Source organism: Oratosquilla oratoria, chromosome 26 (assembly GCF_046742065.1).
Source record: "Oratosquilla oratoria isolate Oo_2021 chromosome 26, ASM4674206v1, whole genome shotgun sequence".
NCBI lineage: Eukaryota > Metazoa > Arthropoda > Malacostraca > Stomatopoda > Squillidae > Oratosquilla > Oratosquilla oratoria.
The window spans coordinates 43264537-43283384 of record NC_134802.1 but is presented as its reverse complement, the minus strand read 5'-3'; the positions used below and the strand labels follow the sequence as shown (position 1 = coordinate 43283384).

Genomic DNA, 18848 nt, shown 5'->3' with positions numbered 1-18848 from the left:
CAGAGGGCATGTTCCATGAAGGGTAAAATGTACCAAAATGGGGAGTAATGTCAAAATAGGTTTGTACATACAATAGAAGTAGAGGTTCTAGAGGAGGAATCCGTTTGAGTGTGCCTTGGTAGCCAGCCTGATAACCACGGGCGTGCCCCCACAGCGGCTGTGTGGCGAGCCCCGTCCGCAGACTGTCCGGCTTCTCACAGTGGAAGCGTGTGGCTACAAAATTGGGTGTCAAGTAAGTGAGGCACCACACCCAAGATGCCCAGAGGCTGCTGCTGCTGCTGCTGTTGTTGTTGTTGTTGTTGTTGTTATTGCTGCTGCTGATTATGAAACATCCAAATCCCTCTACTCATTTACACATGCCCATCGAGGCTGGTAGAGTAGTTTGTGTCAGACCAGAGATATGGTTTACCCTGCTACAGGATATATATGATATTCATGACCTTACTTTATACTGAAGTTCCTCAGTATTGTAGTTGTCCTGTCATACTGTTAGTCCTTCTGCTGTGTCAAGTGATGCTTGCTGTGTCAAGTGATGTAAATAACGCCTTTCCCTGTGGCAGGTGAAGCCATGGAATGTGTCTTTAGTAACCTCTATTCCAGTATTTCCTTACAAGCATGAAATTTGCTCATTCCTGACCACCCTCCTTTTGTCCTTACTAAAAACTTTGATATATTAACAGTAGCTAGCATGGAAATTTGGAATGGCAGTACTAGACTTGTGTCTGTTGTTTGTCATAAAAAGTTGTATGCTGAATGTTGTGTCCAGTGTTCACAGATAATCCTTTCCATACATTTATTTTGTGTAGGGATTGAAGAGTTGGGAGTCAGTATATATGTTTTGATATTGCAAAGTTACTGTTGTAAAAAAGTAGGGAGGGGTCAGGTGTTCTTAATAACAGTGACATTTATTGTTGTAGTAAGCTATCCAACAGTCATACTTCATTGATTATGATCTAATAGATACCTGGATTTATTACCTCCCATTTGTATTATAATTAAATAGAACAGTTATTAACTCCCATTGTCTTCTCAAGGATGTTTATAATTTTCAGTGGTCTACTGTGTTTTACTATAAAGTTGTAAAATTTCTTTCTGTTACCATAATTTCATGTCTAAATATTTCAAGTTATCATAGATGCAAAGGTATTGAAACATTTGGTTTAATAACCTTTACTTAGTTTAAAAGAAAAGTTACTCACATTTTGTTTTTTCTGCTGCATGTATAGGCAGAGCAGATATGGACAATTTTGTTGTCTGTGTCGAGACCCTACAGGAAAACTGTGTTCTTATACTGGAGGTTGTTACTAACATCACAGGTTTATATCTTGCGTAATGCTTAATTTGTTAACTAAGTAATACATATTTATGAATAAATTATTATTATTAAAGTTCCGTAATTCTGACTTTTTGTAAAGTCATTACATAATGAAGATCTCTATTACATGGATTCAGCATTATGAAATATACATCATTGCAGCTCTAAGTTTTGATTTATCAGTTTGCTTTTGGTGACAGGCTCCATCTCTTGTATTTAGAATGGTTCTTATTGTCGTTTATGTTGGCTGTACTGCATTGATTTGAATCCCTGCTATATGAGCTCCATCAGTGATGCACATTCATCCCCTTTTGTCTTGTCTTGTTTCCCATTATAATATATTCCTCACAGTTTTCAGAAAGTTGCTGTTTTGTATATTTTCTTTGAGCTTATTTCATTTTAGCCACATAATCATGCTTAATTTTTGTTTCTTTTAATTCAGGTATTTTTGTGTATGAATAATTCTATTAATTTTTTGCAGCATTACAGATAAAAAAGTTATGTAATAAATATACATTTTTAAATGGAAGTGTGAAGGGTGAGAGGTTTGAGGAAGTTAAGAGTTTGCATTTGAGGTTGCATGTAACAGAGAATGGAGGAGTGAGTTTGGAGGTGAATTATAGAGGAAAGTAAATGAGTAAATGTCTAGGTGGAATTAATTTTTTTATGAGAAATAGATATTTGGAGATGAATGCAAAGAGAAAGTTGTATGGATTGACTGTACTCATGGTGCTTTATGGAGCAGAGTCTTGGGATGTAAGAGAGGCAAAATGGAATTGATTGCATATTCTTGAGATGACGTATTTGAGAGGTATGTGTTTCAAGAATGGAAAGTGATAAATGTGGTTAATCAGAAGAGAGTAATGGAAAGAAAGCTATCAAGTTGTGGGACAGAGTGCTGAGGGAGTTTAGACATGGAAACGATAAATGGAGAAATACTAGCAAAGAAATTCTGGAAACTGGAAGTAGATGAGGTGAGTTCAAGAGGAAGACTGAGAATGATATTGATAGATTAGGTAAAGGAGGTTTTGAATGCATATGATCTGTTGAGCATAGAAAAAAAAAGAAAAGTGTAAAAGATAGGAGTTACTGGAGTGAGGTTGTGAATGGATGACATGACCTAAAGGGATGTTTTGATCTATTGTAAAAATATTGTGAGTGGATAAGGAGGGGGACTACTATATAGTGAAGCAGTGGGGGCAAACCAGTTTCTCCTGTTGGGCCTTGCAGTAGAAGAGCTGTGTCTCATTGCTTTTGACCCAAGTAGTGTTGTGGGGGGACATAACAATTCTTCATCTTGCTGAGATGAAAGGGCTAGTTGAAGGAATTTTATTTGATTATGATGTGGGTTTGTATGCTTTGATTTAGCCACCATTTTACAAGAGGAAAGTGCTTTTGGTACATATGGTGCCTCGAGTTTCATTGACTGAAAACCCACAGCTCCACGCTGGCACTGGCAAAATTTCTTGTCCTCCCATAGATCTCTCCAGGAAGAAACTTTGGGTTAGTGTCTAACATCATGCCACATTATTGGATGATGATGATGTATGTGGGAGTGATTGTGCCCAACATACTGTTTTGGATGAAGTCTTGGAATTTGAAAAAAGGATGAGCCAAAATGTGTTGAGGTGAAGTGTTAAAGAAGAATGATAAATGTTATGAGAATGGATATGCAGAGGTAAGACTGAGAGTTAGGGTGAAAGAGAGCTGTCAGATATGGTCAGGTATGTGAAAGGAAGGTGTGAGGAGAAACTTGTAAGAGGTGTGTAGAAGGGAGAAATGGATAAAGTGAATATGAGAGGAAGATCAAGAATGAGGTGAATAGATGGTTTGAAGTGGGCATTGGATGCAAGAGGAATGTCTATTGAGCAAGGAAGAGAGAGAATACAAAAGATAAGAGTGAATTGAGTGTGTTGTAAATAGATGAAAACATGACGGTGCTTGGAGGGATGTTCTTGTCTGCTTCATAAATTTATTTGAGTGAATGAGGGGTGGGGATGGAAACCAGCTTGTACATTTGGGCCCTGCTTTGAAGGTGCTGTATCTTGCTGCACTGCCTTAGACCCAAATGGTTTGGAAGGGACATGGGTGACCCTTCATCCATGAGGTGCTAAGATGGGAGGGGTGACAACTGGGTTTTGGGTGTTTGTGGGCTTGGTATAGAGTGGATGTATACTTCAAATCAGTTACCACTGTAATAAAGGTAAAAGGCACTTTGGTATGTATGTATGTGTGTATAGTAAAACTTTAGAGATGTGGAGTAATTGGAGGTGTAACTCTATTTGGATCTAAAAAAAATCCAGGTCTTTCTGAAGTTGTAAGCCCCAACCTAATTCTTACCTAACCAAATAAATACACATGTAAACATACTATGTCATGATAACTCACTTCACAAGACTATACTTTTGTATATTAATGACATAAATATCAAGATTGATTACAAATTACCACATAAACAGTGAATTGCCACACGTGAACACCAAATACAATACACATTACTCTTTGTGTAGTGTACTATATATGTGGCACTTTTTATCACAGGTAAGTGCACATTTCAGAGAAAACTTATGATACTGTTATAGGCATAACTCAGTCATTTTAGATAGAACTTGTGGTGTTTTAGGTATAGCTGAATAAAAAGAAAATGTTTACCTTGTCAACACTTAATTTTTAAGAGGACAGGACTAAGGAACAGATATGGTATGTCAGCAGCACAACGTGATGGGATCTCCTCTAGGTCACATGTACTGAGTAATGTATGCCGATAGTTTATCTATAGCAAGGGTTATTTTTACTTTAATATAAGAGGAAGAGCAAGAATGAGTTGGATGGATAGGGTGAAGGGGGCATTGGATGCAAAATGAATGTCTGTTAAAGAAGGAAGAGAGAGTGCAAAAGGTAGTAATGAATGGAGATCGTGAATGGATCAAGGAATGACAGGAACCTGCATGAGGTGATCCAGTGAGATAGGCATCTCTATGCTGTCCATCTTTAGAATCTGTCAACAACCTCACTTTCATCCGGAGGTGCTGCCCCAAGGGGCTGACACTCCATCTTTGGACTAGGGACATTATCCCTCTCTATTAACTGTATTTCTTTCACTTTTCTCACATAAGTTCACTTTTTTTACACAAGGATAACTGACTACTAGCAACTGCTAGTCTTTGTACTAGGCCCGTGATCCCTCTCTATTAACTCTGCATTTCTTTTACTTTTTCACATAAGGATAATTGACAACTAGCAATTGCTACCCTTCCCCTACTACTTCAAGTCAGTGATATAAAAACAGTCCCAGAGTTTCCTCCCAGAGATCTATGGGAGACCCTGAGGACTTACCATCATTTGTGGAACTGTAGGTTTCTAGTCAATGAAACTCAAGGCAATTGTTTTTATCAAGAAACAGTTTTCTGTACAGATATGTCAACTCATGGAATAGCCTAAAAGAAGACATAGCATACTCTGAAACTACAAACAGATTTAAAACAAAGTTTGATCACTGAGGAGGAGAGAGGACCTAAGTAGCACAGCCCTTTTCCTTTATATCAGAATATGTTGATACTTTGATATGGAAGTGCAGGATTTACACTTGATTTCTAGACTGGGCCCAGGATCTCTCTGTATCAAATTCAACTTATTTCTTCAACCTTTCTAAATAAAGAGAGCTGATGACTGGCAACTGCTCCCCACCTTGTACTACTATAAGCCAGTGACATAAACACTGCCCCTTACAGATTCAACACATACATCAGAATTTTTTTTTCTTAGAGTAATCTATGGGAAACTCCAGGAACTGTTGCTAGTTACTGTAGGACTGCAGATTTCAACTCGATGAGACTTTGGCTAGCAATGATTATTACTTTTAGATCAAGAATGAAGTAGATAGACAAGATGAAAGGGTTATTGATTGCAAGACAATTGTCTGTTGAGCTAGAGAGAGAATGTATGCAAAAGGCTGGAGTGAATATTGGTCAATCAGTCTGTTGTTCCAGGTCTCTCAGGCAGAAGACTCATGGAGAGTGGTCATAAATTAATGAAAAAGTGACATAGCCCAAAGGGATATTTTCCTTGTCTGCTCTCTATATTTCTTGAGTGGACAAGGGGGGAATGTGTACTGTATATTTAATAAAGTGGTGGAGCTCTGGCTGTCATGTCCCGCTGTGGAAATGTGTCTTACTGGATTGCCTCTGACCTGAGTAGTGTGGCAGTTGACAATGATGATCTTTCATTCAAAAAGTGCTAAGCTGAGAGGGACAATGAATGGGTGTATGTTTTGACTCAACCACCCTCCATACAAAGGGGAAAAGGCTTTTTGTTATATGCATGTGTGTAGAATGCAAAAATTGCCATGCTTCTAAAGTAGCAATATTAACCAAATGAGGAGGAGGGCACGGAATGCAGAATAGCTGGCAATGTATGGCTAAGGGGGTTGGGGTTGATCTATGCTGAGTAGTTCACTGAGCAATGATGATATGTGTACTGTAATACTCTGATCTTAAACTACCAAGGGAGTAGCATCATCACTTTGTAAGTAAAATGAGCTGATAACAAAATATCTCTTTTGCTATTGCTCTTACCATAGCATGGATTCTTTAGTTTTTCCTTCACAAAAGCCTTTTTGAATGATTTCAGTAAATTGTTTTTTTCTTAATCTTGTAAAATAAGGGTGCATATTAAACATTAGCAGATATAGTAAATGCTGGTTGGAATGGAAAGGCATGTACAGGATGGGCTGATCTGAAAACTCTTTTTATACCTGAACAGAGGTGGAATAAAATCATTCATAATAATTCAATTTATCCTACCATGTCTTGAATACATGGTCATAGTTTAGGGTCTATGGAACAAAAAAAATAAAAGCACATTTGTGAACTTTATAAAGTTCAAAGGACCAGTACCTGTTGAATCCATTATTTACCTTATTATATGAAGAGGCTGGTGACACTGGAACTGATATTCTTGAGAGACAGGAAAGAAAGGGAAGCTGCGGTAACTTTATACAAATCCTTGCAATATTCATCATTCATACAAATCATTAGGAACTGACTATGGGCACCTGCAAGACAGATCAATTAGTCTGTTGCTCCAGGTATCTCTATTAGGAGACCCAAATTTCCCCAGATACAGAAAGGAGGATCACCAGTCATTCTCCCAACTTAGTTGTTTTATGTAATGCACATGAGAATATGGTAGTTGCCTTATTTTTGTATTATCTCACCACAAGGGCAAAAAATTAATACATTAGTATCTATAAACAGGAAGAAAAAAATTGAAGAGGGAAATACAAAAACGAACTTATACTATTCTATAGGATGTTCAACAGCAAACAGATACATGGAAGGAATCACCAAATTAAAGTGTAAGAAATACCATATAAAGATGTAAGAATGAGAGCTGAAATAACAAAAGTGTCCAGTCAATATTTACAAAGGAAAATGACTTGGAAAGAAGAATGGTGAAACAAGAAATGTACTAAAGGATATGATAGTGAAAGCAAAGGAAGTATAACATCTAGAGACCCAAAATGTAAGGGAAGACCCAGGGGCTGAACTGGATACTAAAAGAATACAGAGAATGGCTCACAGACAATATTTACAACCTAATTTTGGGTTCATTAGAAGAAGAGAGCTTTGGGAATGGAAAAGGACCCATGTGGTACCAATATACAATGAAGGGAATAAGTAAGAACCCAAAATTATAGTTAGTGTCAGCGTCACTGACTAGTATGATATAGCTAAATTGTGTGAGAAAATTTTGAAAACACGTTTTATAAGGTCGCCAGGGCGCTGGTCTTGCATTTGCCTAGTTGTGGTTTTGAATCCTGACATAACTATAAGAGATTTGGCTGCTGCTCCTAAGCTTTATTCAGCTGAAACACAGATAGATCTGAAACACATTACAGGTTGTAACTTATATAGTATAACATATAGAATATAAGTGAACCTTCTATCAGACATACAATCCAGAAAAGGCCAGTTTTACACAATACATAATTTCTACATATATACAAAACATACAGAACCCTTCATATGGGTAGACACAAACACAGTACATAAGACATGATATATAATATGTACACAGCAGTTGAATAAGCAGAGGAAGGAAATTACTTACATAGCATGTCGTGACTATTACACCAACTGATCCCAAACACACTATGACAACATAGCCAGACAGTCTTGTCAATCGGTCACAGAGTATGACACGCAGCCAAACAAACAGCTCAGAGTGTGAAAAGTCCAATGACAAATTGATATTATAACAAATCCCATGCTTCTCTGTTTCCCAGTAGTAACTGTTACCTACCCTAACAGTCCAAGTGCATAGGGCAAAGGTGACCACTTCAGCTGCAGTTATTCATCTCCTGGTGTAGGCTCTTCACCTTCTGACCTTTGATGACATAGGGAAGCTAGACAAAACTTAAAGTGAGGTTAAAAATTGTATGGAAATGAAAAAAATGTATCGGCCCAAGAAAAATAGAAATTTATGCTACAGATCAAACTGAAATGTGTGCAAGGATAATGATGACAATATAGGGGTATTTTCTTGAAGAAGAAATGGTTAGAAAATCTAACAAGATGACTTTATATTTGTGAATAATATCAATCAATCAATCTGTAACCTGTATTCTCTCTTGCAAGAGACCTGCAACCCCCAGGAAACTGACCATGGCCACTGATTCAGCTTGTAAATCGGGGAAAAGATTTTGTATTCCTGTCTGAGAAGAATGACTATAGGTGCTCTTGTATTGTGTGTGGTGGAGGCAATTGGAGTCTGTTGCCAGACTGATTCTGTTTTTGTATTGTTTTATTGTTTTAACATGGGGGGGTGGTGACCTGAACATAGGCATGCTACTGCTATACTTGCTTGTCTTGGGAGTGATTTTTCTGTTGGGTTTATTTCTAGAGAAGTTTGGTGACATATAGAATTTTAATTAGATGGCTCCCTTGATGGCATAGTCTCTGTGCAGCTTATTCCTGATTTCTTCTGTTGCGAATGTTATACCTATAAGCCCTTCTGCCTGAGTAGAGTTTAGATTTCTTGTGATAACACCTCATGAAATCCTACCTTTCAAAGCTGTGACCAAACCCTCCTCTTAAAGAGTGCCTGTTTATTGTCATTTACTTTATTTTGATTAATTTATTTGTTTATTTAGTAATGCATTATGGGATCAGTAATGGGTACCTGCTTGTGGTGGTCCTGCAAGATGGACAATGGAGCTGTACATTTTCAAAACCTATCAACCCCCTCACCATCATCAGTCTGGACTGGGACCAAGACCTCTCTTTATGAATTTTAACTATTTTTCTTACTCCTATTCATACATTGATAGCTGACAACTGGCAACAACTTCACTTTACTCTGTAATTCACCTCCACAAAGATCAGTGATGAATATCTGCAAGTGGTAGCCTAGCAAGACTTCACAAAGAATCACCTCCCTGCTGCCTGTCTTCAGAATCCATTAACCTCTTCATTATCAGTTGAATACTCGCGAGCACATTAGGGTACCTGACGTATGATGATGCATCACAATACGAATGTTATAGAATATAAAGTTACAGTTGTTATACTTGTTCTCTTTCACCCTGAATATTAATAACCACAGAAAATGCGATCAAACCTGTTCACAGAATATAAGGATCACTCAGCTATAACCAAAAAATAAATATAATCAGGACGCCGATGCTGGTATCTTCGTATAGCTACTAGCACCTCATAACACCAACTTTGACATCATCATATTTTAACCACTTCCATAAGATGACGCCTACATAGGCGGCATGAGGAGCAAGTGGGTACTCAATGATGCCGATGTCACCATCTTGATTAAATTTATTGTAGTTGTACCTACATAATTTCCATTCTCTCTAAACTGGCTTCATCAATTTTCTATGGTTATCAAAATACACGGGTGAAAGAGAACAAACGATTGAGCACTGACTTTATTTTTTATAATACGATTATTATGACGCAACATAGCACGTCGGGCAGCTAATGCTGCCAGACGTGCGATGTGCCCCGGAGTGAAGAGGTTAAAGGTCAATACCTTCACCTCCATCTGGAAGTACATTCTTGTGGGACAGACACTCCATCTCGAGACCACACCCAACTTAAACTGTATTTCCTGTTTTTTTACACAAGAAGAACTACTCCATTCCCATTATGACAAGTTAATGACAGAAATAGTGCCATATTAATACAGACGCTCCTCAACTTACGTTTTAGTTACGTTCCGAATGGCCGAACGTAAGTTGAAAATGAACGTAAGTTGTTACTGTACTATACATCCGTAAATTCTATTACCGTATCTTATAAAACACCCCTAAATCATTAATTATACACATAACATTGTAAAATAATAACATTAATTTCAAATAAATTAAATTCAAGCAACATAAATTGAGATGGTGGAGGAGGAGGAGGCAAGGCATGTTCAGTTTGTCGTTTGTGCAATGTAAACAATGGATGCAGCGTCATGCGCAAGTATCGTTTGAACAACGGAGAGCGCGCTAAACTAAGAAATTCACTAAAAAAAAAAAAAATTCTTTTACAGTCAGTTCAAACGTAAAATCGAAAAAACGTAAAATGAATGAACGTAAGTAGAGGAGCATCTGTATAACACAAACATTTGTCCAAAGTGTCTTTCCAGAAAGGTACATGGAAGTGCCAAGGACCAATACCAGCTGCTGTGGGGCTGTGGGTTTCTATTTAGTGAAAATCAAGGCAGCAATTACAAATGATAGATAAACATCCACTTCTCCATTGACCAACACATGTGACTCCAAATACTTAAAACTCTCCACTTCCTCAAACACTGATAACACTTGCATTCCACCTACCACCATCATCATTCCCTGCATATCTTATCACAATTTTTCCCCTCAATTATTTGTATATTTCTTCGCACACAATCCTTTGTAAGGTCCATCATCAACTGCCTCAATCTCTCCTCGAAAACAGCCGCAAGTGCAGTGTCATTCATAAATAATAGCTGGTTCACCTCTTAAGTAAATTAATAGATAATGAGATACATGTATGTAGGTAGAGGAGTAAACAAATAAATAATCAGATAATCTAATATTTAAATCAATGAATAGTACATAAATGACTGTATTTTTTCTGCATTTATTTATATATTTTAATGGTTATCAACATATTTGTCAACTATATATGTATATGATTTTGATTGTAAATTAGAAGTGAGAGTGAATTAATCAATATGAGGAGGCAGTTTAACAAATTCATAAGGCACTGTACTGAATCTCAAAATTTTGAATATTATTACATGCAGTTTCCTCTGTAGGGAACCTGCTCTATTTATTGAACTCATTTTTATTACTCTTAATTCTGTCAGGTTTCCAAGAGCCCTTTGTGTTTATCCTTTGACTTGAACTTAGTGAGGAGATTGTACTGTTTGAACTATACTGTGAAATATTATTATTTCCCTAAATGTATTGCTACGGCAAGTTTTCAGGTTTCTTCCACCTTTATTTCTACTATTTTAGCATTTGATTTCTATTTGTTGAATATCATCACTCCATATTTCATTCCTCCATATGCCATTATCCATAACACCCAGTGATCAATTTCATACTCATTTCTCTAATTTTGTCTGTCCTATATATTATATTAAAATTTTTAATTACAATTTTATCTCAGTTCTTTGCATTTTGAAGTTGCTCACTTATATTTATTATCATTGCTTGTATGGTTGTTTCATTTATTTATTTACACAAGGGTAATGGGCTGGGGATCGGAGATGGTTAAAGAAAATGGAGAAAAATTGGAGATAAGCCAGTTGTTGTTTGCTGACGACACTGCGGTCGTGGCAGGATCAGAGGAGGGATTATGGAAGTTAGTGACAGAGTTTGGGAAGGTGTGCAAAAGAAGGGAGTTGAAGATAAATGTGGGTAAATGTAAGGTGATGACATGTACAAGGGGAGAATGTGGCAGCAAATTGGAAGCGAGTATAAGGGAGAGACACTGGAGGAAGTGGATAGCTTTAGATACTTGGGTGCGAATGTGGTGGGAAAGGGAGGAGTGGAGGTGGATATAGAATGTAGATTGAGAGAAATAAGTAAATGCCTTGGGGGATTAAAAAGTGTAATGAGAAATAGACATTTGGGAATGGATGTTGGAAGGATATTGTATGAAGGAGTGATTGTGCCGACAGCACTTTATAGGGTAGAAACATGGAACATAAGAGAGGAGGAGAGTAGGAGTTTGAATGTGTTTGAGATGAAATGCCTGAGAAGCATGGTAGGGGTTACTAGGCTGGATAGGGTGAGACACAAGGAGGTGAGGAGGAGAACGGGGGTGGAAAGGGAGTTGGGAGATAGGGTTGGTGAAAGATCATTGGGATGGTTTGGACACATGGAAAGAATGAGTGAAGAAAGATTAGTAAAAGAGGTGTGGAAGGAAGAGGTGAAAGGAATGAACATGAGGGGGCAACCAAGGATGAGATGGGATGGATGGGGTAAAAGGGGCATTAGGAAAGGGGAATGTCTGTTGAGGAAGGAAGAGAGAAGGTGGAAGATAGGGGTGAGTGAAGATGTGTGTGGATGATGTTGAGATGCATGGAAGGGAGTGGGTCAGGTATGGAGGAGGGGGTCGCTGATTGAATGAAGCAGCCTTGCTGTGGATGTGCTGTGTCTTGTTACATTGCCTCTGACCCAGGGCAATGGGCAAGATGTAGGGATGACACATTATCCAAGAGGAACCAAGATCAGAGGGAGGGGGGGGTGAATGGGAATGGATTTTATGCCTTTGTTTTATGGCTACATCCCATTGCTATATGTATGTACCGTATGTACTTTTTTATTGTTTGTGGTACCGGTATGGTACTGTGGGGCATCTTGGAAAAAAAAAAAAAAAATAGGCATGAATGAGCAGACATAGTTCAGACATTTACTTTGTGTAAGTGATTAATAATGGGCATAATTCATTTTCCTCTTGTTTAATGCTTTATTGAAATTGACTCTTGTTTCCTTAGTTTTGACTTGCCTATCTATCTATATACCAAGGGCTTTTTCCCCCATATAAGGAAGGTAGCCAAATCAAAAGGCACGTACCTACTCCCATCCATGCCACTCTCATCCACCACCATTTCCTCCTTCTCATCTTAGTTCCTTGTGGATGAAGGTTCATTCCATTCTCCCATCCTCTGCCCTTGGTCAGAGGCACTGCAGCAAGACACAGTACACCCACTGCAAGGCTACTTCATTTAATCGGTGACTCCTCTTCTCCAACCCCTTGTGTGGGAAATAGAGAAGACAGGGAGAGATCCCATCGGGCTGCATCAAAATATAATTCACACATAATCACTCCCAACTCCCCCTGACCCCCATCCCCCACTCACTCTCTTGCATCAAAGCATCATCTATACATAGCCATTCTCCACTCACCCCTATCTCCTGCCTTCTCCCTTTCGTGCTCAACATATATTCCTCTCTTGCTCAAAGCCCCTTTCACCCCATCCATCCATCTCATCCTCAGTCATCCCCTCAAGTTCACTCCATCCATCTCTGCTTTCCACACCTCTTTTACTAATCTTTCTTCACTCATTCTTTCCATGTGTCCAAACCATCTCAATACTCTTTCATTAGCCCTATCTGCCATCTCCTTTTCCACCCCAGCTCTCCTCCTCCTATCTAACCTTGTAGCCCCTATCATTCTTCTCAGACATTTCATCCCGAACACATTTAAACTTCATTCTGGCTCTCTTAAATTCCAAGTCTCTGCCTCATGCAGTGTTGTTGGGACAATCACTCTTTTATATCATCTCCATTTTGCAACCATTCCTAGATGCGTACTTTTCATGACACTTTTTAATCCCCCAAGGCATTTACTTGCTTCTCTCAGTCTACAATGTACCTCAACTTCCACTCCTTCCTTTCCTGCCACACACGACACCCAAATACTTACAGGTATCCGCTTCCTCCAGCCTCTCCCTTTAAGGCTTACTTATCATATCCCATCCCAAACTCCATCACTAACTGCCTTAATCCCCCCACTGACCCTGCTGCAAGCATAGTGATCAGCAAACAACAACTGACTCACTTCCTATTTTTCTCAATTTTCCTTAACCATCTCCAGTCCCCTCCTGCATTACACCATGGTGACATGACACAACCCTGATGCAGCCCCATCTTTACTTCATACCACTTGCTCACACCATTTCCAATTCTAACACGGGCTCTACTACTATTGTAAAAACTTTTGACTACCCTTAAGAGCTTTCTGCAAAACTTCCCATAGTGCTTTCTTGTCTACCGTGTCATAAGCCTTTTCTAAATCCATAAAGGCCCAAAAAATTCTTACCTTTTGCTCAAGTTTTCTCACAGATCTGCCTTACCACAAAAATCTGATCCACATAACCCCTATCTTTCCTTAACCCACACTACTCACCAATTACTCCCTCTAATCCTCTCCTAATCCTCTCAGTTAAAACCCTCCTGTAAGCCTTCCCAAATACACGCAAACAAACTGATCCCTCTAAAACTACTACAATCAAATTTGTCTCCTTTTCCTTTGTAAAGTGGAACTATACAGGCACTCCTCCAGTCCTCTGGCTTTCTACCCTTAGACAAACATTAAACAACCTTACTAGCCAGTCCACTATTACTGTACCTCCCTTCTTCAGACACTCCACATGACACCTATCTAACCTGGGTCCTATACCTGCTCTCATCATTTTCAAGACTACATGTACCTCATCTTTTCTTATTTCTCCTCCATTTTCCTCTCCCATCATTGTCATTTTCTTAGCACCCCCCACTGTTATTACCAATCCCTCCCTATCCTCCTTTATATTCAACAGCTCTTTGAAATACTCCACCTATCTTCCCCATTGCCACTTCTTCCATTATCATCTGTCCATCTGTGCCTTTTAGTTTTTCTTTTGCCTGACTCATTTCCCCTTCCTCTTTTAACTTCTTTCCAAAACTTATTTTTATTACTTAAAATTTTCTGTCATACTCCTTTTACATCTGCTCTCCTTTTTGCCTCCGTTATCTTATGTTTTACTTCTCTTCTTTTTTCTTTGTACCTCTCTCATGTTTCTTTTGTCCTACTTTGCAACCAATCCTTGAATGTTTGCTTCTTTTCTTCTACTTTCTTCACTTCATTTTGAAGTGTTGTCATGTACCAACCATAAATTTCATCCTCTAGAAATTTATTATAAAAATTTTCTAGGGAATGAAATTTTTGGTTGGTACAAGACAAAACATTAAAATGAAGTGAAGAAGGTAGTAGTGTGATCCAGGGAAGGGAGGGTGTGGGGGATGGGGGTGGAGTTAGGTAGTGGTTATGTGTGAACGATGTTTTGACTCAGCCCGAAGGAATTTCTCCCTGTCTTCTATTTTTCTGCATGAGGAGACAGAGAGGGGGGTCACCAATTAAAGAAACGGCTTTGCTGTGGATGTGCTGTGTCTTGCTGCATTGCTTCTGACCCAGGGCAGTGGGCGGGATATGAGGATGACGTATCATCCATGAGAAGCTAAGATGAGAGGGAGAAAGGGTGGTGGATGGGAGTGGAATGGGTGGAAAGGAAAAGGGTGGGAATAAGTATATGCTTTGCGATTTTGGCTACCTCCCTGGTAAGAAGGGAAAGCCCTTGTTACATAGAGAATTGTGAAAATAATATGCATTGGTAATTGCCAACCCCTCATTTCAATTGAAAATGTATAGAATTCTTTCATCTGAGTATATACAGTTTGCAATTGCATATGTATTGCATAGCAAGAAACTGAAGTGTATAGCAATGAAGGTGAGAAACCCACACCAGGAGGTGCATAGCTGCAACCAAAGCCATCTCCTTTGGTGTACACCCTTAGACTATTGGGGCAGGTAACATTTACTGCTGGGAATTGGAAAGTGTGGGATTTGAACCCACAAGAAAATGCAGGACCAGTATGCTTCAAATAATGCTACCAGGGCACATCAAAAGTTATGGACATTGCAAAACTTGCACATATAAAAATTGTCTTTTTACCACTCATCTTCAGACCTATCAACATCCTCACCCTTGTCTGGAGGTGCAGTGGCCTCGAGGGCATAGCACTCGTATTCTGGACCCATCTCAAGATTTCTTACTGTCAGCTTCAACTATCTTTCCTCCACTTTTTCAACATAAGGAAAATGGTCAATTAGTGACTGCTTCCCTTCTATGATCTAGTGACACACACAAACAGTTCCACTGTTGAACAAAGCATGCAATAGTCCTGAGTTTCTTTCTGGAGAGATGGAAGAGTTTAAGGACTGTTGCTGGTTACTGTGGGGCTATGGTATTTCAGTTAATAAAACTCACGGCAACAATAATGTTATCATATGACCATTGTTTACCAGTGATCATATGAAAATTGATGAAAGTAGGTGACCTCAAAGAATTCTTGAAATTGTAGTGCTGGGAGTGAGAGCAATGAGTAGATCAAAGAAAAGGTGGGTAGATGGGGTAAATAAATGTATTCATGCATACTCACCAAAGTGCTTTTTCCCCTTATAAGGGGATGGCTGAGTCAAAGCATACACTCACTCTATGCCCCATGTGATAAATGAATTCATAAAATCTCGTGGTCAGGATTTCAAACAAGTGAAAATGTGTATGAGCGACAGAGTTGAAGAATGTATAAATTGAGATGATGACCTGTTCCATAAAAGGGGTGTGCTACCTGACTGAAGGTAGTGTCAGCCAAGTCCACAATAAGACTTCTTATAACCAAGTCATGAAGACCACATCAAACCACACCTCATACTCAACAACATACATCACACAACAACAGGTCTGGATTTTCCAGTAGGTATAGAGCCTTGGACAGGTAACTGAGGGCCCACTGAAATTAATTTGTCATACAAAAATAGTAAAAAACAAACAAATACGTAATAGTAATAATGAAAAAAATAGGCAGACATTGTATTAAAGTGCAATAAGCATTTTTTTCTATAGAAAGTAACGATACTCTTATTATACATTATATATATATATATATATATATATATATATATATATATATATATATATATATACATATATATATATATACATATATGTATATGTACAGATGAACCCAAAAATATGGACTGAGGGGGGGGGGGGTGGACTACTGGTCCGTTAAAGCCGTTTGTCCGTAGGTTCCGTGTGTTGAACGTAACTAGTGTAAATAAAGGGTCGTACTGATTACCGATAACTAACGTCAACTCCGACGATATTAATTATTTTTAATTTATATTGTCACAGATATATTTGTGCTATATTTGATCGTATATGTAAATTTAAATGTATTTGGCCGCAATATCGAGATTCAAGATGTGATGCACTAACGGCAACTACCGGCTCGACGCTGTTTTCGAGACGTCATGTTTGTTTTTGTTTGCTGTGGTCGGTCATGCTAATTACTGTCCCGAGCCGTCCGGATACAGGTGCCGTCCAGAGTAGTCAGGACATCGTCCTGATACCGTGAGTTACCGTGTAGATAGGGTCCACAAGGACCGTCAAGCAGCATATAGATTAAAATAATGCTTGTTTTTTGTGGTGAATATTATTTCTGCTACATCATATATGTAGAAATAAGTAAATAAACAACCTTTTCTCTGCCGACAAGCCCTGCCCCGAACCGACGACGCTTATCAACAAGTAACATATTTGAACCGACAAGTAACTCAAAATGACCGGCAAGCAGCATATATAATTTTCATAAGAAAAAACAAGTATTTTGTTGATTTATATGCTGTTTGTCGGTCATTTTGAGTTATTTGTTGGTCTTTAGTATGACCCTATCTAGACGATAACATACGGTGTCCGGACGATGTCCTGACAAGTCTGGACGGTACCGGACGGTAATTAGCATGACACGTTGTGGAAGACGAGCTAACGAAGTTTGAGAATTGACCTATCTTGAATGTTGAGTAGTAGGAGTAGGACAAGGACTAAATACATCGACCTGTATGAATACATTTTAATCTTACCGGGATAAAAAAAAAAAAAAAGTAGCTACAAGGCAGTTCTGTTACTACGGTTAACTCCCATCATGTCCTGTTGTTTTTGTTAATATTGTACCATATTTTACCATATTTGCTAGTTTGGAAGCATGTGGCCACGTCAATATCGAGATATTAAGATTTCCGATATGCCCTGGATATTCTGACTTGACCGACATCACGAACTACGTGGCAGTTCATGGCGTCGCGATGATCGCGTCGAGTTGTCGGTAGTGTACCACGTCCTGATTATCTCGATATGGATGCGGCCAAATGCTTTAGAAATACAGAAACGATAAACTATGGCACAAGTAATTTATTCATGCCAATATTAACTAAAAACAGTAGTACCGGAATTGTCGGTAATTAGTACGACCGCAAATAAGCACATAATTATACAACAATGCCCTAGATCTTAGTGCGGTAATAATATAATATTGTTATTATTCAAAAGAACGTTCAGTAATGTAGCCTCAATTGCATATATGAGCGTGTGGGACAGACTAAAACGACTGGAACACCGAAACGTCCAGTGTTGCCACATTTCCGCGGGGAAGATTCGTGTTTCGATCGAAATTTTTATTCTCCAGAATTTGTCCGTAGTTACCGAAGTCCGTTGCTTCAGTGTCCGTAGTTTCCGGGTTATGTGTGTTTGTGTATATATATATATATATATATATATATATATATATATAAATATATATATATATATATATTGAAGAATGCCATATTTCTAAAAATCTAGGAACCCATAAATTAATTTAGCCTAAGGCCCACAAGTAGGTAAATCTGGCCCTGCGCAACAGACCAAAATATTTGCATTACATACAACACATCTGTGACAGTCACACCAGACATCAAATACACAGAATTCACTAGTCCATATTTCAGACAAGACATTGACACCAACAAACTGATATATAAAAAGTGCATAAATTCCATTCTGGACTGGTCTAGCATGGTTGTCACCCATCCTAGACGCATCACAAGCTATAGATCACACAAAGCAAAGTACTATGATTAGTCATCGGATGTACACAGACAACACCCATGGATCACCTAAACATATAGACCAAAGTTTTGTGTTTCCTTAATTATTTTGGCTTGTGCAGCTCACAGTACATTACATCTCCCAAAAACCCATCACATCCATTGCGCTACATGAAAGACCTCCCACCAGCATGTAAATGTATCAAAGACTTCAGGACACTGATACAACACAATACATAGCACAATCCCATTACTTTTGCCCAATCACACCAACTCATATACCTGCAGTACTCAGTGTTCTAACTCATCTAAAGCTCAGTGGGATTGTTGGTCCTCCACCACCCACACATAAGAGACCCAGATAAACAGAACAGAGTATACTTAAACAGATAAGAAATTGAAATACCCCAAACTAAGATAATAAGTGAATTCAAAACTAGGTGCATGAGAGAAAGGGAGTATAATAAGACCCCACAAGTTTTAACTCTTGTGTATTTGGTAGCTACAACACTTGGGACATACTAATGCAGGTTAGGTAGACCAACTGGTGACACATACATGCACATACT

At 38.5% G+C, this 18848-nt stretch overlaps 1 protein-coding gene across 7 annotated transcripts in view; it reads left to right on the top strand.

Moving 5' to 3' along the window:
- Positions 1 to 18848, top strand: part of LOC143039494 (uncharacterized) — a 957356-nt gene that overhangs the window by 907436 nt on the left and 31072 nt on the right. For 6 of the 7 annotated variants that reach the window (XM_076209611.1, XM_076209609.1, XM_076209607.1 and 3 more), the window contains one exon: positions 155 to 232. The exons of the other annotated variant lie outside the window; for it this stretch is intronic. In XM_076209611.1, coding sequence (XP_076065726.1) covers positions 155 to 232 — 78 coding nt within the window. The remainder of the gene's footprint in view (positions 1 to 154; positions 233 to 18848) is intronic. 7 annotated transcript variants of the gene reach the window in all.